The 23,804-nt window shown below is 44.4% G+C and overlaps 1 protein-coding gene across 4 annotated transcripts in view; it reads left to right on the top strand.

The window, feature by feature from the left end:
• Positions 1-23,804, top strand: part of LOC134345461 (solute carrier organic anion transporter family member 2A1-like) — a 321,454-nt gene that overhangs the window by 202,614 nt on the left and 95,036 nt on the right. For all 4 annotated transcript variants that reach the window (XR_010017703.1, XR_010017702.1, XM_063046160.1 and 1 more), the window contains one exon: positions 20,351-20,510. Coding sequence is in view for 2 of the 4 variants with exons in the window: in XM_063046160.1 (XP_062902230.1) it covers positions 20,351-20,510 (160 nt within the window). In the remaining 2 variants the exon portion in view is untranslated. The remainder of the gene's footprint in view (positions 1-20,350; positions 20,511-23,804) is intronic.

Below are 23,804 nucleotides of genomic sequence, written 5' to 3'. Positions count from 1 at the left end.
TGTCGTCTAACAATTCGTCCTTGTGTCAACTCAATGGACATGCACCTGCAAGTAAACCAGGTCCCCCTGGTGAACCACTTCCGCTGTAAAGACACCATGCACATCCACACCATTTCCAGTGTAGCTGCAGAACATCGAGTTTAGTGGTTGAAATTTTGGAATCTGGCTTCAGACTAATTTGCTTACCAAGTTGATGGCTGACCCACTATTCATCTAAAATTTCTCTGGTTTCAGTGGCCCATGTCATGAGTTTGGAAAAGTGACCACTTCTTCACTCCGATCTTCTTTCATGAAGTTGATGGTTGAATTAGAAACTTAGAAAACCTACAGCACAATACAGACCCTTTGGCCCACAAAGTTGTACAGAATATGTCCTTACTTTAGAAATTACTAGGGTTACCCATAGCCCTCTATTTTTCGAAGCTCCATGTACCTATCCAAAAGTTTCTTAAAAGACCCTATCGTATCTGCCTCCACCACCGTTGCTGGCAGCCCATTCCACACACTCACCACTCTCTGCGTAAAAAACTTACCCCTGACATCTTCTCAGTACCTACTCCCAAGCACCTTAAACCTGTGCCCTCTTGTGGCAGCCATTTCAGCCCTGGGAAAAAACCTCTGACTATCCACATGATCAATGCCTCTCATCATCTTATACACCTCTATCAGGTCACCTCTCATCCTCTGTCGCTCCAAGGAGAAAAGACCGAGTTCACTCAACCTGTTTTCATAAGGCATGCTCCCCAATCTAGGCAACATCCTTGTAAATCTCCTCTGCACCCTTTCTATGGTTTCCACATCCTTCCTGTAGTGAGGCAACCAGAACTGAGCACAGTACTTCAAGTAGGGTCCCAGATAGCTGCAACATTACCTCTTGGCTCTTAAATTCAATTCCATGATTGATGAAGGCCAATACACTAATGCCTTCTTAACCACAGAGTCAACCTGTGCAGCTGCTTTGATCGTCCTATGGACTCGGACTCAGACCCCAAGATCCCTCTGATCCTCCACGCTGCCAAGAGTCTTACCATTAATACTATATTCTGCCATCATATTTGACCTACCAAAATGAACCACTTCACACTTATCTGGGTTGAACTCCATCTGCCTCTTCTCAGCCCAGTTTTGCATCCTATGAATGTCCCACTACAACTTCTGACAGCCCTCTACACTATCCACAACACCCCCAACCTTTGTGTCATCAGCAAACTTACTAATCCATCCCTCCATTTCCACATCCAGGTCATTTATAAAAATCACGAAGAGTACGGGCCCCAGAACAGATCCCGGAGGCACAGCACTGGTCACCGACCTCCATGCAGAACATGACCCGCCTACAACCACTCTTTGCCTTCTGTGGGCAAGCCAGTTCTGGATTCACAAAACAAAGTCCCCTTGGATCCCATGCCTCCTTACTTTCTCAATAAGCCTTGCATGGGGTACCTTATCAAATGCCTTGCTGAAATCCACATATACTACAGCTACTGCACTGCCTTCATCAATGTGTTTAGTCACATCATCAAAAAATTCATCCAGGCTCGTAAGGCATGACCTGCTCTTGACAAAGCCATGCTGACTATTCCTAATCATATCATGCCTCTCCAAATGTTCATAAATCCTGCCTCTCAGGATCTTCTCCATCAACTTACCAACCATTGAATTAAGACTCACTGGTCCATAATTCTCTGGGCTATCTCTACTCCCTTTCTTGAATAAGGGAACAACATCTGCAACCCTCCAATCCTCCAGAACCTTTCCCATCCCCGTTGATGATGCAAAGATCATTGCCAGAGGCTCAGCAATCTCCTCCCTCACCTCCTACAGTAGCCTGGGGTACATCTCATCCAGTCCCAGTGACTTATCCAACTTGATGGTTTCCAAAAGCTCCAGCACATCCTCTTTCTTAATATCTACATGCTCAAACTTTTCAGTCCGCTGCAAGTCATCACTATAATCACCAAGATCCTTTTCTATAGTGAATACTGAAGTAAAGTATTTATTAAGTACCTCTGCTATTTCCTCCTGTTCCATACACACTTTCCCACTGTCACACTTGATAAGTCCTATTCTTTCACATCTTATCCTCTTGCTCATCACATACTTGTAGAATGCCTTGGGGTTTTCCTTAATCCTTCCTGCCAAGGCCTTCTCATGGCCTCTTCTGGCTCTCTAAATTTTCTTCTTAAGCTCCTTCCTGTTAGCCTTATAATCTTCTAGATCTCTAACATTACGTAGCTCTCTGAACCTTTCTTAAGCTTTTCTTCTTGACTAGATTTACTACAGCCTTTGTACCCTGTCTCATTGGAACGTACCTATGCAGAACTCCACACAAATATCCCCTGAACATTTGCCACATTTCTTCCGTACTTTTCCCTGAGAAGATCTGTTCCCAATTTAAGCTTCCGAGTTCCAGCCTGATTGCCTCATAATTCCTCTTACTCAAATTAAAAGCTTTTCTAACTTGCCTGTTACTATCTCTTTCCAATGCTATTGTAAAGGAGATAGAATTATGATCACTATCTCCAAAATGCTCTCCCACTTAGAGATCTGACTCAGTGTGTTGCTTAGCGAAGTTCACCTTCTGACAATAGCACAGCATTATTATAGCTTGGGGTGTCAGAATTCAGAGTTCAATTCTGACATGATCTGTAAGGAGTTTTTACCTCTGCCCCATGAACACATAGGGTTCCTCTGGTTTCCTCCCACAGTCCAAAGATGTACCTGTTAGTAGGTTAATTGGTTATTGTAAATTGTCCTTTGATGATGCTAGGGTTACATCAGTGGTCTGAAGCGCCAGAAGTGCCTATTGCATGCTGTATCTAAATAACAAAAATCAGTCGGACTGTCTTTGATGCTTGCAATCGGACTATTGGGCTTGACTTTCCCAAGACAATTGGCATTTCTGTGGAGGATTACAGTCTCTGAAGCTGACATGCGTGCAGCCTTCAGGAGGATGAACCCATGAAAAGCCTCGGCCCAGGTGGGGTACCTGGCCAAGTATTAAGGACATGTGCTGATCAACTGGCTGATCTGTTCATTTAGATCTTTAACATTCCAATTTGGCAGTGAGTGATACCTACCTGCTTCAAACAGGCTTCAACTATACCAGTGCCCAAGAAGAGCATGGTGACCTGCTCAGATGACTATAGCCCAGTTGTACTTGCATCCACAGTGATGAAGTGTTTTGAGAGGTTGGTGATGAAACATATCAACTCCTGCCTCAGAAGCAACTTTGATCTCCAGTTTGGCTACTGGAGCAACAGGTCCACAGCAGATGGCACCACATTGGCTCTTCACTCAACCCTGGAACATCAGGACAGCAAAAGAAGTGTTGGCCTCAGAGACCTAACCTCAGCAGCAAATAAATGGATGGTAGGCTCAAGTGGAGTGGCTATTGTTTGTGTGTGCCAGTGATGGAGTGGGAAGGCTTTGGCTTAACAGATGGAGGCGTGAACAACAAGGCAGAGTTAAGAAGAAAATGCCCTTTTCGTTTTTAATATAGAGTAGTCAGGATGGGATGTTCCTCCTGTCAGATGTGGGAATTCAGGATACCTGATGACCCTAATGACTACATCTACATGACAACAGCGAGATCGTTACACCGAAGATACCGGAAGAGAGAAGGGGGGCAACGATGAGGAAGGGATGGATGCTTGGAGTACAGGAGACCCCGGGGGATGTACCTCTTGAAAACAGATTCACCCTCTTGGAAGCTGTCGGGACAGAAGACAGTGCCAGTCTGAGAGGCGGACGGGTCTGTGAGCCAAAAATTGGCGCTGAAACAAAGACGAGGAGACAGGTATCAGGCAGAGCCGTGGTAGTAGAGGACTCCATTGTGAGAGGTACAGATAGGGGCTTCTGCGGCAACAGGCGGAATTTAAGGATGGTGTGTTGCCTCCCTGGTGCCAGGATTCAGGACATCATGGACCGATTGCAGGGCATCCTCAAGGGAGAAGGTGATCAGCCAGAGGTGGTGGTGCATGTCGGCACAAATGATGTCGGGAAGAAGATGAGAGAATTTTGCAACGTGACTTCAGAGAACTCAGAACAAGGCTGAAAAACAGGACCTCTAGGGTGGTAATTTCGGGTTTCCTTCCAGTTCCTTGTGCTGGAGAGGACAGGAACAGGGAGATAAGGGATCTGAATGTGTGGCTGAGAAGCTGGTGTGGGAAGCAGGGAGTTAGATTCTTAGACCACTGGGATCTGTTTTGTGGTAAGGATGAATTGTACAGAAGGGACAGGTTGCACCTTGACGGGGGACCAGCGTTCTGGCAGGCAGGTTTGCCACTGCTACATGGGTGTGTTTAAACTAAGTAGTTGGGGGGTGGAGGGGATGAACTGGAAATAAAAGAAGAGAGTTAAAGGGAAAGAGAGAATAAGAAAAGTTAAGAAACTCAACAGAATTAAAAGGCAGAAAGCTCAGGAAGGGATCGGAGAGTATGGCCAAATGCAATAGGAATTGATGTAAAAGGTGAGGGGAGTAAAAGTATTACTTTAAAAGGATTAAAAGTATGAATGCACGGAGTTAACAAATAAAGTGAATGAGCTTGAGGCTCAGTTGGAAATTGGCAAGTATGATGTTGTGGGAGTAACAGAGACATGGCTGCAAGAGGACCAGGGCTGGGAAATGAATATTCAGGGATATACATCCTATCAAAAGGACAGACAGGTTGGCAGAGGGGGTGGGGTGGCTCTGTTGATGAGGAATGAAATTCAGTCACTTGTGAGCGGGGGACACAGAATCAGGAGATGTAGAGTCAGTATGGATAGAACTGAGAAACTGTAAGGGCAAAAAGACCCTGATGGGAGTTATCTACAGGCCCCCAAACAGTAGCCTGGATATAGGGTGCAAGTTAAATCAAGAGTTAAAATTGGCTTGTCGCAAAGGTAATTCTACAGTTGTTATGGGGGATTTCAACATGCAGGTAGACTGGGAAAATCAGGTTGGTACTGGACCCCAAGAAAGGGAGTTTGTGGAATGCCTCAGAGATGGATTCTTAGAGCAGCTTGTATTGGAGCCTACCAGGGAGAAGGCAATTCTGGATTTAGTGTTGTGTAATGAGCCAGATTTGATAAGGGAACTCGAGGTAAAAGAGCCATTAGGAGGTAGTGACCTCCTAATGGTAAGTTTTAATCTACAATTTGAGAGGGAGAAGGGAAGATCGGAAGTGTCAGTATTACAGTTGAACAAAGGGGACTATGGACCCATGAGGGAGGAGCTGGCCAAAGTTGACTGGAAAGATATCTTAGCAGGGATGACAGTCGAACAGCAATGGCAGGTATTTCTGGGAATAACACAGAAGGTGCAGGATCAGTTCATTCCAAAGAGGAAGAAAGATTCTAAGGGGAGTAAGGGGCGACCGTAGATGACAAGGGAAGTCAAGGACAGTATAAAAATAAAAGAGAGGAAGTATAACATAGCAAGGATGAGTGGGAAGCCAGAGGATTGGGAGACTTTTAAGGAGCAACAGAAGATAACTAAAAAGGCAATACGGGGGGAAAAGATGATGTACGAAGGTAAGCTAGCCAAGAATATAAAGGAGGACAGTAAAAGCTTCTTTAGGTATGTGAAGAGGAAAAAACTAGTTAAGACCAAAGTTGGGCCCTTGAAGACAAAAACGGGTGAAATTATTATGGGGAACAAGGAAATGGCAGACAAGCTGAACAGGTACTTTGGATCTGTCTTCACTAGGAAAGACACAAACAATCTCCCAGATGTAATAGTGGCCAGAGGACCTAGGGTAACAGAGGAACTGAAGGAAATTTGCATCAGGCAGAAAATGGTGTTGGGTAAACTGATGGGACTGAAGGCTGAGAAATCCCCAGGGCCTGATGGTCTGCATCCCAGCGTACTTAAGGAGGTGGCTGTAGAAATCGAGTACGCATTGGTAATCATTTTCCAATGTTATATTGATTCAGGATCAGTTCCTGTGGATTGGAGGGTAGCTAACGTTATCCCACTTTTTAAGAAAGGAGGGAGAGAGAAAACAGGCAATTATAGACCAGATAGTCTGGCATCGGTGGTGGGGAAGATGCTGGAATCAATTATAAAAGATGAAATAGCAGCATATTTGGATAGCAGTGGCAGGATAGGTCCGAGTCAGCATAGATTTACGAAGGGGAAATCATGCTTGACTAGTCTTCTGGAATTTTTTGAGAATGTAACTATGAAAATGGACATGGGAAAGCCAGTGGATGTAGTGTACCTGGACCTTCAGAAAGCCTTTGATAAGGTCCCACATAGGAGGTTAGTGCGCAAAATTAGAGCAAATGGTATTTGGGGTAGGGTACTGACATGGATAGAAAATTGGTTTGCAGACAGGAAACAAAGAGTAGGGATTAATGAGTCCTTTTCAGAATGGCAGGCAGTGACTAGTGGGGTACCGCAAGGCTCGGTGCTGGGACCGCAGCTATTTACAATATACATTAATGATTTAGATGAAGGGATTAAAAGTAACATTAGCAAATTTGCAGATGACACAAAGCTGGGTGGCAGTGTGAAATGTGAGGAGGATGTTATGAGAATGCAGGGTGACTTGGACAGGTTGGGTGAGTGGGCAGATGCATGGCAGGTGCAATTTAATGTGGATAAATGTGAGGTTATCCACTTTGGTGGCAAGAACAGGAAGGCAGATTACTATCTGAATGGTGTCGTTAGGAAAAGGGGAAGTACAACGAGATCTAGGTGTCCTTGTTCATCAGTCACTGAAAGTAAGCATGCAGGTACAGCAGGCGGTGAAGAAGGCTAATGGCATGTTGGCCTTCATAACAAGGGGAGTTGAGTATAGGAGCAAAGAGGTCCTTCTGCAGTTGTACAGGGCCCTGGTGAGACCACACCTGGAGTATTGTGTACAGTTTTGGTCTCCAAATTTGAGGAAGGACATTCTAGCTATTGAGGGAGTGCAGCGTTGGTTCACGAAGTTAATTCCCGGAATGGTAGGACTGTCATATGTTGAAAGATTAGAGCGACTGGGGTTGTATACACTAGAATTTAGAAGGATGAGAGGGGATCTGATTGAAACATATGAGATTATTAAGGGATTAGACATGCTAGAGGCAGGAAACATGTTCCTGATGTTGGGGGAGTCCAGAACCAGAAGCCACAGTTTAAGAATAAGGGGTAGACAATTTAGAAAGGAGTTGAGGAAAGACTTTTTCACACAGAGGGTTGTGGTTTTGTGGAATGCTCTGCCTCAGAAGGCAGTGGAGGCCAATTCTCTGGATTCTTTCAAGAAAGAGTTAGATAGAGCTCTTAAAGATAGTGGAGTGAAGGGATGTGGGGAGAAGGCAGGAACAGGGTACTGATCGTGGATGATCAGCCATGATCACAGTCAATTGTGGTGCTGGCTCAAAGGACTGAATGGCCTACTCCTGCACCTATTGTCTATTGTCTATTATTTGTGGGAAGCTCACCCAACTTTGGTGCCTGGTTGACCGGGGTTGGATCATTCTGAAGTCTGAAGAGATTATAGATGGGACTTCTGAAGGGATGGTCACACTGAAAGTACAGGCTTTGGACAGTAGATGGGTGACCACCAGGAAAGGTAAGGGGTTTAAGAAGTCAGTGCTGGGTTCCTCTGTGGTTATTCCCCGTCAGCAACAGGAATACTGCTGGGGAGATGACCCATCAAATCACAGCAGCAGCAGGTCAGGCTGGTGACATTGTGGCCAGCTCTGAGGCTCGACAGGGAAGGGTAAAGTCATGCAGTGTGGTACTTATAGGGGGGCTCGATAGTTAGGGGGACAGACAGGAGATTCTGTGGCCACAGGAGATTAGATTATAAGAACACTCAGTCGTCTTTTATTGTCATTTAGAAATGCATACATGCATTAAGAAATGATACAATGTTTCTCCGGCGTGATATCACAGAAAACAAGACAGACCAAAGACTTACACTGACAAAACCACATAATTATAACATATAGTTACAGCAGTGTAAGCTGTGAAGCGATACCATAATTTGTTGAAGAAGATAGGCACAGTAAAAAAAAGTCTTCAAGTCCCGAGTCGATGGACTCCCGAGTCCCCGATAGCAGCGGCAAAAGGGAGAAACTCCCTGCCATAAACCTCCAGGCACCGTCAACTTGCCGATACCTTGGAAGCAGCCAACCACAGCCGACCCTGAGTCCATCTGTCTGAAAACTCCAAGCTTCCAAGCAGCCTCTCCGATACAGCCTCCTGAGCGCCATCCTCTGCCGAGCGCCTTCGACCTCTCCCTGGCTGCTGAAACACACAAAGCCGAGGATTTCGAGGCCTTCAGCTCCAGAGATTCCGGTTACCACACAGTAGCAGCGGTAGCAAAGCAGACATTTCAGAAGTTTTCCAGATTTTTCGCTGTGCTCTCACGTCTGTCTCCATCAAATCAGGATTGTGCACGATCCCCTACTTGACAGATAACAGATATTCATAACCAAAGAGACACCAGGATTTTGTGTTTCCTCCCGGGTGCCAGGGTCCAGGATGTATCAGAGCAGCTGTAGGATATTCTCAGGGGGGAGGGGAACAGCCAGAGGTCGTGGTGCATATTGGCACCAATGACATAGGCAGAAAAGGGGAAGAGATCCTATGCAATAAGTGTATGGGGTTAAGAATAAAGGCTGAGGAGAAGGACCTCCAAGGTTGTAACCTCCAGATTATTCTCGTTTCCACGGGCTAGAGCAGGTAGGATTGGGTTAATAACACAGATAAGTGAGTGCTTCAGATGACATTTGGAAACCCATGGCCTAATTAGGGAGAGCCAGCAGATTGTGTCTTACCAACTTGATTGAGTTTTTTGACAAGGTGACAAGAGAGATTGATGAGGGTAGAGCATTGAAGGTTGTCCACATGGATTTCATGAAGGCCTTTGACAAAATCCCTTATGGGAGGCTGATCTAGAAGATTAAGATGCATGGGGTCCACAACAAATTGGCTGTTTGGATTCAGAACTGGATGGCACATAGAAGACAGGGTAGTGGTTAAAGGGACTTATTCAAGCTGGAGTTCTGTAATTAGTTCAGTTCCACAGGGATCTGTACAGGGACCTCTGCTGTTTGTGATGTATATAATTGACCTGGATGAAAATGTAGATGGGTGGGTTAGAGAGGTTGCTGAAGAGCTGATGTTCATGAACTTTCAAGAATCACTTGATTCTGGCATGGTCCCAGAGTACAGGAAGATTGCAGATGTCACTCAATACTTTAAGATGGGAGGAAGGTAAAAGAAAGGAAATTATAGGCCAGTTAGCCTTATCTCAGTGGTTGGAAAAGTGTTGGAGCCTATTAATAAGGATGAGGTTTGGTGGTACTTGGAGACTAATGATAAAATAAGTCAAAGTCAGCATGGTTTCTGTGAAGAGAAATCTTGCCTGAGAAATCTGTTAGAGTTCTTCGAGGAAGTAACAAGCAGGGTGGACAAAGGAGAGGCAGTGGAGGACATTTATTTGGATTTTCAGAAGGTGTTTGATAATGTGCCACACATGAGGCTGCTTAACAAGATAAAGTCCCATGGCATTACAGGAAAGATACTGGCTTGGATAGAGGAATGGCTGACAGGCAGGAGGCAATGAGTAGGAATAAAACAGGCCATTTCTGGTTGGCTGCTGGTGACTAGTGGTGTTCCTCAGGTGTCAGTATTGGAGCCACTACTTTTGAATCAGTTAAATAGTGGAATTGATGGCTTTGTGGAAAAGGAGTAGGTAGCAATGCAATAGGGATAGGTGGAGGGGTAGGTAGTGCTGAGCAAACAATGCAATTGCAGCAGGACTTAGACAAATTGGAAGAATGGGCAAAAAGTGGCAGATGGAATACAGTGTTAGAAAATGTATGATAATGAATTTTGGTAAAAAGAACAATAGTGCGATTATCTAAATGGGGAGAAAGTTCAAACATCAGAGGTGCAGAGGGACCTTGTACAAGACTCCCAGAAGGTTAGTTTACAGGTTGAGTCTGTGCTAAAGGTGGCAAATGCAATGTTAGCATTTATTTCAAGGGGAGTAGAATATAAAAACAAGGAGATAATGCTGAGGATTTATAAGACACTGGTCAGGACGCAGTTAGAGTATTGACAACAGTTTTGGGCCTCATGTCTCAGGAAGTATGTGTTGTCATTGGGGAGTGTCCAGAGGATGTTTACGAGGATGACTCCGGGAATGAGGGGGTTAACATATGAAGAGCGTTTGGCAGCTTTGGGCCTGTACTCACTGGAAGTTAGAAGAATGTGGGGGAATCTCATTGAAACCGACTAAATGTTGAAAGGACTAGATAGGGTGGATATAGAGAGGATGTTTCCTATGGTGGGGGTATCCAGAAGTAGAGGACACACCTTCAAAATTGAGGGGCAACCCTTTAGAACAGAGGTAAAGAGGAATTTTTTTAGCCAGAGAGTCATAAATCTGTGGAATGTTCTGCCACAGATTACAATGGAGGCCAAGTCCATGCGTATATTTAAGGCGGAAATTGATTGCAACAAATTAACTGGTATACATCCACCAGTCTATATTTATTTATTTTATTTAGAGAAACGGGTGTAGATTAGGCCCTTCCAGGCCTTTGAACTGCATTGCCCAGCTACCCCGATAACCCTCGATTTAACCCTAACCTAATTATGACCTATTAACCTACTATTTGGTGCTCTGAAATGAGCATGAACGGTCATTGGTTGGTGACGTAGCACGATGTTTAAAAAGAGTTCCGGTGCTTTTGGCTCTCTTTGGTGGACTGAAATCTGTACGGGGCCATTAAAAAGAAGGGAGGTGTGGCTGGGCCACTGCTCAAGAGGTTAGGCTTTGGCTCTACAGGCTTGGGCAAGCACAGGTGGAGGTTCTAAGTAAGTAATTAATAGTGTTTCTAGTAAGTTTTTTTTTCCTGTTACACATAGCTCATGAACAGAGAATGGATTTGGAGGTAGTGGTATATTCTTTCTGTGAGACTTGGGAACTTTGGGAGACCTCCAGTCCCCATGATAACTACTTCTGTTATGATATCTTCTGTTGGAGAGGACGGCCTATGAGGGCAAAGCTGCAGCAACCAGGTCTTTGGTACTGAGTCTGGCTCTGTGGTTCAGAAGGGAAGGGGGTGGCAGGAGGAAGAGGAGCAGATAGCACTTTCTGTGGACGTGAAATAGACACCCAGATGGTGTATTCCCTCCCAGAGTCAGGGATATCTCGGATTGGGTCCACGACATTCTAAAGGGGAGAGGGTGATGTAACCAACCCTCTGGTTAGGCTAATGGCTTAATCTGGGGGAAGACAGCCTCCGGCCCAGCCAAAATTGAGAAATCTTGTTTGGTGGATACTGCATGACGTGTTTCCTTGTTACAAATCAGTACCACGAAATAACAAACAGTGCACAACATGCAATTAAAAGACTGAGCTTTATAATTCTTGATTTGACTGTAGGATTTATAAAGAAACAAAAAAGAAAGGGGGCCCATTCTCATGAAACAGACTATTGCGCAATTTTGGAGCTCACTGTTTATATGTTCTCCATTGACTTCCCCCGGGTGTCGGCTCCCGACCCCATTCTAAGTCCACTCTGTCCTGCAAATTACGACTTCCCTGTTCTGGCATCTTCTCTCTCCATCTTCTGCTGAACAAAAGACCGCAAAACCTTCACTTGGGCACACAAGAAAGAAAAACATCTCCCCTCATTGGCTAGCGCTCATTCCAAAGTCCCTGTTATCTTTAGTCATAACCCAAACACTGCGCTACAGAGAAACCATTACAGTAGCAGGGAAACCTTTCCCAAGTCGTTACAGTGAAAAGCTGAATGTTGTGGGACATATTGGTACCAGCAACATCCTGTAGATGGAAAAAGGGAGGAGGTCCTGCAGAGAGAATGTAAGGAGCTAGGCAGTAAGCTGACAAGAAGAACATCCAGGGCAGTAATCTCTGCATTGCTACCTGTGCCATGTGCTAGTGAGGGTAAGAATAGGATGATTTGGCAGATGAATTAAGAATTGGTGTAGGGGGCAGGGGTTTAGATTTGTGGATCATTGGGATCTCTGCTGGGGAAGGGATACAAAATGGATAGGCTACACCTGAAAATGATGGGAACCTGATGCGGATGGATTTGCTAGAGCAGTGTTGGCGGAGGGTGGAGGTAGGTTTAAACAAATTTGGCAGGGGGATGGGAACTGGAGTGATAGGGCTGAGAAGTGAACAATTTGTATACTACTAGATGCAGTGTAACTTAAGACTGTGAGGAAGGATGGGGAGATGATAGGACACATTTGCAGTCATTGGGATGAGTCGAAGAGTGACAAAATCAAAAAAATAAAAAATACAGGACTGGAAGTGTTTTATTTGAATGCATGGAATAAGGTAGATGTTACAGCAGTTAAAGATTGGCAGGTATGATGTTGTGGGCATCACTGAGTCAAGTGGTTGAAAGAAGATCATAGTTGGGAGCTTAATATCCAAGGATACACATTGTATTGAAAGGATAGGCAGGTGGGGTGGCTCTCAGTAAAAAAAATGAAATCAAATTCTTAAGAAGAGGTGACAAGACGTAGAATCCTTGTGGGTACAGTTAAGAAACTACAAAGGTAAAAAGATCCTAATAGGGGTTATATACAGGCCTCTGAATACTAGCCAGGATGTGGGTTACAAATTACAACGGGAGATAAAAATGCATGTAAAATAGGCAGTATTGTGCGAATCATCGGGGATTTCAAAATGCAGGTAGATTGGGAAAAGCAAGTTGGTGCTAGATCCCACAAATTTGTAGTTTGCTTGCAAGATGAGTTTTTAGATCAGTTTGTGTTTGAGCCCATTGGGGAATGGCAATTCCGGATTGGGTGTTAAGTAATAATGCAGATTTGATTAGCTTAAAGTAAATGTGGTAGAATTCACCTTGCATTTGAGAAGGAGAAGCTAAAACCAGATGTATCAGTGTTACAGTGGAGCAAAGGGAATTACAGAGGCGTATGAGAGGAGCTGGCCAAATTTGAATGGAAGGGGAAACTAGCAGAGATGACTGCAGAACAGCAATGACTGGTGTTTCTGGGGAAAATTTGGAAGGTGCAGGAAACATACATCCGAAAGATGAAGAAATATTCTAAAGGGAGGATGAGGCAACCATGGTTGACAAAGGAAGTCAAAGACAACATAAAAGTAAAAGGGAGAGCATATAGTATTGCAAAAATTATTGGGAAGGTACAAGATTGGGAAGCTTTTAAAACCAGCAGAAGGCAAGTAAAAAGCCATAAAGGGAGAAAAGATGAAATATGAAGGAAAGTGAGCCAATAATATAAAAGAGGATACAAAAACTTTTTTCCAGATATACAATATAAAGAGTAAAAGAGAGGCTAGAGTGGATATTGGACGGCTGGAAAATGACTGCAGAGGTAGTAATGGGGGACAAAGAAATGGCAGATGATCTTAGTAAGTACATATTTTGTGTCAGCGTTCACTGTGGAAGACAGTAGCAGAGCCTGAGGAATACATGTGTGTCAGGAGACAAGAGTAAGTATCATTGCTATTATTAAGGAGATGGTGCTTGGGCAGCTTAAAATCCTGAGGATAGGTAAGTCACCCAGAGCAGGTGTTAACATGCCCGGGTTCTGAAAGAGGCAGCTGAAAAGTTTGAGGAGGCGGTAGTAATGGTCTTTCAAGAATAACTAGATTCTGTTGTTAGTTTTGCCCAAGTCTTTTAGGTTAGTTGATTAATTTTGTTTTTCTTTGGGGATGGGTTTTTTTTTGTTTTGTTTTTTTTTCCAATTTTTTTTTATTTTGTATTATCCGTGGTTAGTTCTACATGTTTGGGAGCTTTGTTAATTTCCACTACTTGGTTTTGCAATTAATTTTTTTAAGTGTAACATTACATCTCCTTCTATTTGTATTATGGCTATGTTCTGTTACTGTATTTTGAAATTAATAAAAAGATTGAAAAAGAAAAGAAAAGAATAACTAGATTCTGGAATGGTTCCTGTGTCATACGGGGGTGGCTGGGAACAGACCCAAGTGCAAGACACAGACACTGAAGTACTAGGAACGGGACTAGGATACAGGGTGAGGGCTTGGACATTGACATGAAAACCAGGAACCCAGAACAGGACTGGACAAGAGAGCTAGGAGCCCGGGCTTGGACTCCGAGTCAGAGACTGGACAAGGACCCAGAACCGGGGTCTTGCCTCTGGCTCGGACCCCAGGACTAGGCAAGGACATGACTAGTGTGAGGGGATCCAGGAGTACCCCTATTAACTGTTTGGAGAGAGACATTTATCATTGATGGTTTGTTTGGAATGGAGAGAGAGACAGAGTTATTTACCATTGATATGTTGCTTTTGAAAAGAGAGAGAGAGACGAAGATTAACAGTTGGACTGTCACTTTAAGGCATTGGAAGTAACTTTGGATTTTTACTGAGTTTGGAGTTAGAGACAGCACAGAACAGCTTGAAGGTTGCTATGGTGACCGAAGGCGGTGGACACTCGATGTTATGATTTTCAACTGGTTATTGATGTTACTTCGAAGGACTTGTTGCCTGCTTGTGCACTCCTTTACAGACAAAGGAAGGAGGGACTCTTTGAATGACAGGTGATACTCAGCCTAGTGGAATAAGTGAGAGGTCAGATGATACAGACCTCAGGACACATGATCCGGACACTGAATAAGCATTGTTGTGCCCGTAGAGAAAGTGGGTTTTGGAGGATTGATCAGGCAGATCGATCCAAAGTGCTATTCCAGCTTGAAGGAGAAGGGGTTGACTGGTGGGGAGTTGTCTATGTGTCCACCCTCGCCTGGGTGATAGCTCCACCACAGGGAGACCGATCCCCCTGGTTAAAGTCACAGTCGGTGACTTGTAAAGGATTTCAGAGGATGACGAGAAGATCGACGGCATCAGCTCACCTGAGGACTCAACTCAGTCTCTCTCTCTCTCTCCATCACTACTCAACTAAATACCACGAACTGGACTGAACTGAACTTTACTCAACATCGTAAGACTGTATCTTTTTACCCCTAGACTTAACGAAGCTTGGTTTTTTTCATACATATATATTCCACGCTTACTTTTATATATAATCATTGCTAACCTGTTTGATTTATTTACATTTATATTACTGTATTGCGTAGTTACTAATAAATATTATCAGTTTATAGCAGTACGAGACTCCAAAGTGGTTTCTATTTCTGCTGGTTCTTTATCCCCGTCACGGGGTCCGTGACACAAGGCTGGCAGGCAGGACAAAGCTGGAGTCTTCAGACTTGAGGCGAGGCTGGAGACCAGAGACTTGAGACCAGAGGCTTGAGTCGAGGCTTGAGATCAGAGAATTGAGACTAGAGACTTGAGGCAAGGCTTGAAACTAGAGGCTTGAGGCTTGGGATCTTGAAGCTTGGCTTGGGGCGAGACTCGGCTAGAGACTTGAGGCGAGGCGAGGCTAGAGACTTGGAGTCTTGAAGCTCCTCCTGGGCAGGGCGCAGTACTCCTAGGCAGGGTGCGGATCTCCACCCGATGGAGGCAAGGGACAGGAAGGAACAGAACCCACCGCAGGGTAACGGCAAGACGGCCCGGCTTACCCGATGGAGGCAAGGGACAGGAAGGGACAGAACCAACCGCAGGGTAATGGCAAGATGGCCTGACTTACCTAGCGGAGGCAAGGGACAGGAAGGGAGCTAGGTACAGGGCGGCTCCAAGACAAGACTTCAGGTGAGACGAGGCGAGAGTTCCCAGCAAGACAAGGCAAGGCTTCAGGCAATGCAAGGTGAGACAAGAACTCAAGGTGAGGCGAGAGTTACCGGCAAGACAAGGCAAGGCTTCAGGTGAGGAAACAGAAGGCAGGGGAAGGGATACAAGGAGTAAGGACAAGAACAATCCAGCAGCCACGCCCTGGTCTCTGGAGGTACTTATGCAGCCAGCCCCAACGAGAATCAGCTGCCTCAATCAGTGCTCAACAGGAACAGGAACAGAGTAGACAGGAAAACCTGAAGTAAGGGTCGATGGACTGGACCGTGAACTGGACTTCATGGACAAGACCATGACATCCTGAGGACTGGGAAATTGCAAATGTCATTCCACTCTTTAAAAAGGTAGGCAGGCAGAAGAAAGGAAATTATAGGCCAGTTAGCCAGACTTCAATGATTGGAAAGGTGTCGGAGTCTATTATTAAGGATGAAGTTTAGGGATGTTTGAAGGCGCATGATTAAATAGAACAAAGTCAACATAATTTTCTAACAGAGAAATCTTGAGGAAATAAGAGGCAGGACAGACAAAGGAGAGTCAGTAAATGTTTACTTGGATTTTAAGAAGGCCTTTAACAAGTTGCCATACATGAGGCTGCTTAATAATGTAAGACTATGGTATTACAGGAAAAGTACTAGCATATGTAGAACGCAAACACGAGGAAATCTGCAGATGCTGGAATTTCAAGCAACACACATAGAAGTTGCTGGTGAACGCAGCAGGACAGGCAGCATCTCCAGGAAGAGACCTGAAGGGACCTGACGAAGGGCCTCGGCCCAAAACATCAACTGTACCTCTTCCTAGAGATGCTGCCTGGCCTGCTGCATTCACCAGCAACTTTTATGAGCATATGTAGAAGGCTGGCTGACTAACAGAAGGCAAAGAGTAGGAATAAAGGTGGCCTTTTCTGGTTGACTACCAGTGACTAGTGGTGTGCCACAGGGATCCTTGTTGTTGGTAATACCATAGGATCTTATCTTGTTAAGGCCCTCCTGATGCCCCATCACAAGGGCCTTAAAGCTCTCCACTTCTTTTTAGATAACAGAACCAAACTGTTCCCCTCCACCACCACTCCTCTGTCTGGCAGAACTGGTTCTCACCCTCAAAAATTTCTCTTTCAGCTCCTCCCACTTCCTCCAATGGGCACTCACATGGGTCCCAGCTATGCCTGCTTTTTTTTTGTCAGTTATGTGGAACAGTGCATGTTCCAAGCCTACACCAGTATCACTCTCGAACCTTTCCTGCGCTACATCAATGACAGCATTGGTTGCTGCTTCCTGCACCCATGCTGCTCGTCGACTTCATCAACTTAGCCTCCAACCTCCACCCTGCCCTCAAATTACCTGGTCCATTTCTGACACCTCTCTTCCCTGTCTCGATCTCTCCGCCACTATTTCTGGAGACAGTTTATCTACAGATGTCGTTTATAAACCCACTGATTCTCACAGCTACCTGGACTACACCTCTTTCCACCCTGTCACTTGTAAAAATGCCATCCCCTTCTTTCAGTTCCTCTGTCTCCATCACATCTGCTCTCAGGATGAGGCTTTTCATTCCAGATCTAATGAGATGTCCTCCTTCAAAGAAATGGGTTTTCCTTCCTCCATCATCAACGCTGCCTCGCCCACATCTCTTCCATTTCTCGCTCGTCTGTCCTCACTCCATCCTCCCAGCACACCACCAGTGATAGGGTACTTCTCATCTTCATCTACCAGCGAAGTAGCCTCTGCGTCCAGCACATAATTCTCCATAACTTCTGCCATCTCCAACGGGATCCCACCGCCAAGCACATCTTCCCCCCCGCCCCCCCCCCACTTTCTGCTTTCTACAGGGATTGCTCCTGATGCAACTCCCTTGTCTGTTCATCCCTCCCTACTGATCCCCTTCCCGGTACTTATCCTTGCAAACGGAGCAAGTGCCACATCTGCCCCTAAACCTCTTCCCTCACTTCAATTCAGGGCCCCTACAGTCCTTCCAGGTGAGGTGTCACTTCTACTGTATCTGGTGCTTCTGGTGTGGCCTCCCGTATATCGGTGAAACCCGACGTAGTTTGGGAGACTGCTTCACCAAGCACTTATGCTCTGTCCACCAGAAAAAGCAAGATCTGCCAGTGTCTACCCATTTCAATTCTACTTCCCATTCCCATTCCAACATGTCAGTCCAAGGCCTCCTCTACAGCCACGATGAGGCCACACTCAGGTTGGAGGAGCAACCCGGTTAGCCTCCAACCTGATGTCATAAATATTGATTTCTCAAACCTCTGGTAATTGTGTGCCCCCCTTCACCATTTCTGTTCCCGTTTCTCCCTCTCACCTTATCTCCTTACCTGCCCATCACCTCCATCTGGTGCTCCTTCCCTTTCCCTTTTTCCCATGATCTTCTACCCTCTCCTATCAGATTCCTCCTTTGCTTGCCATTTATCTCTTTTACCTATCAACTTCCCAGCCTTTTACTTCACTCCTCTCCTTCTCCCTGTTTCACCTATCATCTACCACCTTGTACTTCTTTCTCTTCTCCTCCCACCTTCTTGCTGTAACTTCTAACCTGTTTTTCCAGTCCTGATGAAGGGTCTTGGCCTGAAATGTTGACTGTTTACTGTTTTCCATTGATGCTGCCTGGCCTGCTGAGTTCTTCCAGCGTTTTGTGTAGGTTACCTTGGATTTCCAGCATCCGCAGATTTTTTTGTCTCTGTGTTGGGACTGTTTCTTTTCATGTTTTATGTCAGTGATTTTGATGAAGGAATTGATTGCTTTGTGGCCAAGTTTGCAGACAATACAAAGATAGGTGGAGGGGCAGGTAGTATTGAGGAAGCAGGGTGCCTGTAGCAGGATTAGACAGATTGGGGGAATGGGCAGAAGTGGCAGATGGAATATAGTGTAGGGGAGCTCACAGTCATGCACTTCAGCAGAAGGAACAAAAGCGTAGACCATTTTCTAAATGGGGGAGAAAATTCAAAAGTCAGAGGTGCAAAGAGACCAGGGTGTCCTAGTGCAGGATTCCTTGAAGGTTAATTTTCAGGCTGAGTTGGTGGTAAGGAAGGCAAATGTAATGTTAACATTCACTTTGAGAGGAATAGAATACAAAAGCAAGAATATAATGCTAAGGCTTTATAACGTATTGGTTAGATGCACTTAGAATATTATGAACAGTTTTGGGTCCCTTGTCTAAGGTAAGATGTGTTGGCAGTAGAGATGGTCCAGATGAGATTCATGAGAATGATCCCAGGAATGAAAGTGTTAATATATGAGGAGCGTTTGTTGTCTCTGGGCTCCTACCTTATTCTTCTATACTTGATTTAGAAGAATGAAGGGGATATCACTAAAACTTATCAAATATTGAAAGGCCTAGATAGAGTGGAAGTGGAGAGGATGTTTCCTATTGTAGTGGAGTCTAGGACCAGAGGGCACAGCCTCAAAATTGAGGGATGTCCATTTAGAACAGAAATGAGGAAAGATGGTGGAGAATTTGTAGAATTCATTACCACGGACAGCTATGCAGGCCAAGTTATTGATTATATTTAAAGCAGAGGTTGATAGGTTCTTGATTAATCAGGGTGTCAAAGGTTATGCAGAGAAGCTGGAGAATGGGGTTAGAGGAATAATATATCTGTCATGATGGAATGGTGAAGCAGACTTGACAGGCTGAATGGCTAAATTCAGCTCCTATGTTGTATGGTCATATGGTCTTCCTAACCAGTACATCTTTGGACTGTGGAAGGAAACCAGAGGACCCAGAGAAAACCCACGCATTCCATGGGGAGAACATACAACCTTCTTACAGGGGACGCCAGGATTGAACTCCCAACCCTGATGCCCCTAGCTGTAATATTATTGCGCTAACTGCTACACTACTGAAGCACCCATTGTCTGACGCCTCCGTGGGTCAGAGTTGACCATGGATATTGTGTTCTAGCTGTCTAAGTATGCAAGCCTGGGCTGTACGATGTAGGGAGCAAGCTGTTGCCCCCATAGTAAGCTCCCCCTCCACACATCTGATGAACCCAAAGGAACAACTGAGAGCAATACAGTTTGGTACTGGCAGTATCGCAGGAGTTGCCAGTCAGCATTGAACTCAATGTAGGACTGCAGCTCAGGATTTTTCCCTTGGAGTTTACGCCCGAAACCTTGCCCACAAGGCAGCAGAGGTTTGAGATCAGAGTTTTCCTTCTTCTAGATGAGCTGCCAACCATGACTGACGAGCCCCATCTGCCCGAAGTGGCTGGTTTTAAGGTGCCAGTAACCTGCCTTTGCCCCTTCTCCTGTCAGTAGAAACGGTTCCGCCAGGCTTGGTAGCTAAGCCACTCGTGAAGGTCAGGAGTTGGACTTGGTTGTCAGAGGCTATTTGAAGTGGAAATCTTTGGGAGCCTTTAATATGTAGTGGAACTTGTCCCCATTCCCACCTCAGGATATAGCAACCTAAAGGAACCAGCACCCTTCTGGATAAATATTTCTACATCTAACTTACTGGAGGAGGTCTGTGGCAAATAACAAATGATGTTATAGGGTACATTGATTTGTACCTCAAGCCCCAGCAATACACCTTTGCATTTAGAGTGTGATTAGTTATTTAATGAATGTAAGTTTTAACTCAGAGTTGCAGTTTATGTCTCAATGGAATTACAATTGCTTGCAATGTTTTTTTAAAGTTTATTCAGCCTAACATTCATGTTTCAATTCTTGAACTTGGCAGGTCTTCTTCATTTGGCCTGGATACTGAATGTAACGCTCACTGCTTCTGCTTTGATTCAACTTATAACCCAGTGTGTGGAATTGATAATGTGGAATACATCTCACCGTGTCAAGCTGGCTGCAGGCATTTTATTTTCAACTACACGACAAGAAGGATTTTGGTAAGAGTTTGAGATTTAGAAAGGAATCTTTGTTTTCTATTCTTCCTACCTGTTTCAAGAAGGTTGTAGGAGTAGAGAATTCCCCAAGCTCTTGGGAATTTTCTTTAGCACTATATTATTTTGGAGATACAGGAAACTGCAGATGGTAGAATGGTAGAGCAGCAAACAAGATGCTGGAGGACTTCAGCAGGTCAAGCAACATCTTTGAAGGGAAATGGGAGGTCACATACTTTTATTCACCTATGAGATGTGTGTATTTCTGGCAAAGCCAGTAATTATTGTCCACCTAGAATTTGCACTCGAAAACATGATAGGAACCATGCACCTGGACTGCTATAGTCAGATGTCAATTGATCTTGATCTAGCAATAATGAAGGAACACCAATATTTGTAGGTAGGAGACTCAGGTTTCCAGATTCAAAATTGTTCATTTTCATTTGTCAGCACAGAAATGTAAAAGAGATTGTTATTCCAGATCTGATGCAGCATTAAAAAGCAATTAAAAAACACAATAAACATAAATAAGATTATAGTATATGGTGGTGTCTAGTTAACTTGTCCATTAACTAATCAAGGCAGCTATTTATTTGAGACTTAAAGAACAAAAACTGATTGAGAAAATAGCTGTCCCTTTTGGGACACTATGCCGCTTAATTGGGACAGGAGGCTGTTGCCGAGAAGTTTCTAACTAGTGTCAGTCACGTAAACTTGGGTGGCCGTTAGACACTAAACAGTTTTAAATAGTGTCATTAGTGAATGTTTTTGTTCAAAAAGCAGTGATTTTTTTAGTCACTGGTAGTTGGCGAGAACTTAACAATAAGACCATTTAGAATTATTTTGCTTACTGTGGTTTCAAGCTTTGAGGCTTCGAAATTCCAGAAACAGCCTGGAGCGAAAATAAAACAAATTAGGAACTTCGAAGAATTTGAAGGTATGTATAATCATCTTGAATGTTCCAATGAAAATAAAGATTTGGAAGAATCAGGTATTGAAACCATCATATGAAAGCAATCCATTATCTACACTATGTGTCTGTGCTAATTTTGTTAATTTACAGTCTATCAAAAGAACTCAGCAGCATGTTGATTATCAATCTTATCTACTGATGACAGTGAAACTTATACAGGAGAGATTTTAAGGTGGAAAAAGCCATTGCACTGGGACAGTTCCACTCTCTCGATATTGGAAGTCCAGGTCTAGTACAAATAGTCATCACAAACCGGCATTTTCCGTCATTACAGTGGATAACTGTGACTTCCTCTATGCCTTATGTCTTTGCTCCCCTTGAAGCATTTCAGAACTACCTTCTTGGCAGTTGGATCTCACTGTTGATCTTATCTGTCCAATCTGATGGAGCTGACATTCACAAACTAGGACAGGTCCGCCCTATTTCACCAGAGTATGAGGCCCACTGACAACCTCCCCTGGTTTAGCCAGCCTATTGAAGCAGTGCACCAGGGTGTAGCTACTGTCACATACAAACAGCTACTCGGTGCTACAGGTGAGAGCTGAGTGTGTGGTGAGGACCAAAAGTGAATGAGCTGCCACAGAACGGCATGACCAGAGGTGCTACCACTCTCAGGTCACTATATACATGGCAGCATACACGGGATGAATTCCTCTGTCGATAACTAATAGGAACTAATACACTGTAGTAGCAGTGGTAGTGTTCCAATTTGTTCAGTATTTCATTTAAATACATAATCTGTTACTCAGTTAAACGGTAGTTTTGTCTATTTTATACCTCTTTATCTATTTCCATAAAACTTTGGCTAATTGGGGCAACTATTTAATTGGGCTAAAATGTACTGGTTCCAATGTGTCCCAATTAACCAGAATCCACTGTATTTAAATTGATTGCATACTGTATACATAAAATGACATTAGGTACAAGGGTGTTTGTCATCATCAACATCATCATCATATCAGTGATCACTCGTAATGGAGTATGATTCTTCTCCTGGTGGTTGATCTGATCACTTGTGGCTCTTGAGATATCTGAGATTCACAAGTCCTTTTGCAGTGTTGGCAGGTGTAAGTCATTGAGGTGGTGGTGGATGTAGCTGATTGGGCTTTTGCCAGTCTCTCCTTACATTGAAGCCGCTTAGTCTCAGAGGCACAGTGGAGGTATTCTTTGAGCTGTGCAGTCTCTTTGTAGACAGTCCCTCTCCGGCTTTTCCTACCCTGTGCTGATTTCTCCCATCCAATCAGGTTGATGTGGCACTCCCTCAGGTGGATCCTGATATTGGCTTTGAACTGCTTTTTATGCTGTCCAGGAGTGTGCTTTGTATCCTTAAGTTAGCCAAACAGGAGTTGTTTAGGGAGGCGGGAGTCAGACATACGGATGATGTGTGACTCTGACAGGAAATGATAAAGTAGTGGTGGTGGGGATCTAGTGTGGGTTAATGGGTGGAGGTGTGGATCAGCCTGGCGACTTGGGGGAAGTAACTGTTTTTGAGTCTGATGATCCTAGCATGGATGCTGTGTAGCTTCTTTCCTGAGGACAGTGAGTAGGATGGGTATTGCTGGCCTTTTTCAGACACCTTTATCTGTATATAGTATATCCTTCATGATGGGTAGGCTGGTGCCAGTGATGCATTAGGCAATTTTAACAACCTGTTGTGGAGCCCTCCTGTCTGCTGAATTGCAGTTTTTATACCACACAGTCATGCAGCATGTTCTCAACTGTGCATCTGCTGAAGGCTGTGAGTATTGATGTGCGTTGTCTAGCTCTCCTCAGAAGGTAGAGGCATTGGAGAGCTTTCTTGATTATGAAAGATGTGTTCTGGGATCATGAGAGCTTGTACGAGAGAGGCATTCCAAGGAGTTTGAAACTGCTGTACCGCCTATGTGATGAGGGATGTGAGTAGAGTAAGACTTCCTGAAGTTGATAACTATCTCCTTTGTCTTGTGGACATTGAGAAAGAGGTTATTTGCCTGGCACCAGGCCTCGAGCTCTTCCAGTTTCTTACTGTGGGCCATTTCATTTTTGTGGTGATGAGCCCTACCACTATTGTGTCATTGGCATGCTTGACAATATGATTGCTCAGGAGTTTGGCCATGACAGAGTGCAGTTGGAAATCTGAAACAACACAAAAAGGCAGTATCTATGGAGAAAAATGGACAGTCCCATGAAAATTCAAGATCTTTCATCTGGACTAGGCTTCCTAGATGTTTCTGATTATGTTTCTTCAGAATGGTTGGATTGTTGAACTGCTCCATCCCAGAAGGATGTGCCCCACTAATGCCTCTTCTTCATTTCCATCAGAATGTGTTACTTCACATTGCATTAGG

The sequence above is a fragment of the Mobula hypostoma genome, chromosome 4, assembly GCF_963921235.1.
Source record: "Mobula hypostoma chromosome 4, sMobHyp1.1, whole genome shotgun sequence".
Taxonomy (NCBI): domain Eukaryota; kingdom Metazoa; phylum Chordata; class Chondrichthyes; order Myliobatiformes; family Myliobatidae; genus Mobula; species Mobula hypostoma.
Note: the sequence above shows the minus strand (reverse complement) of the source record. Positions and strands in the feature narration are given on the sequence as shown.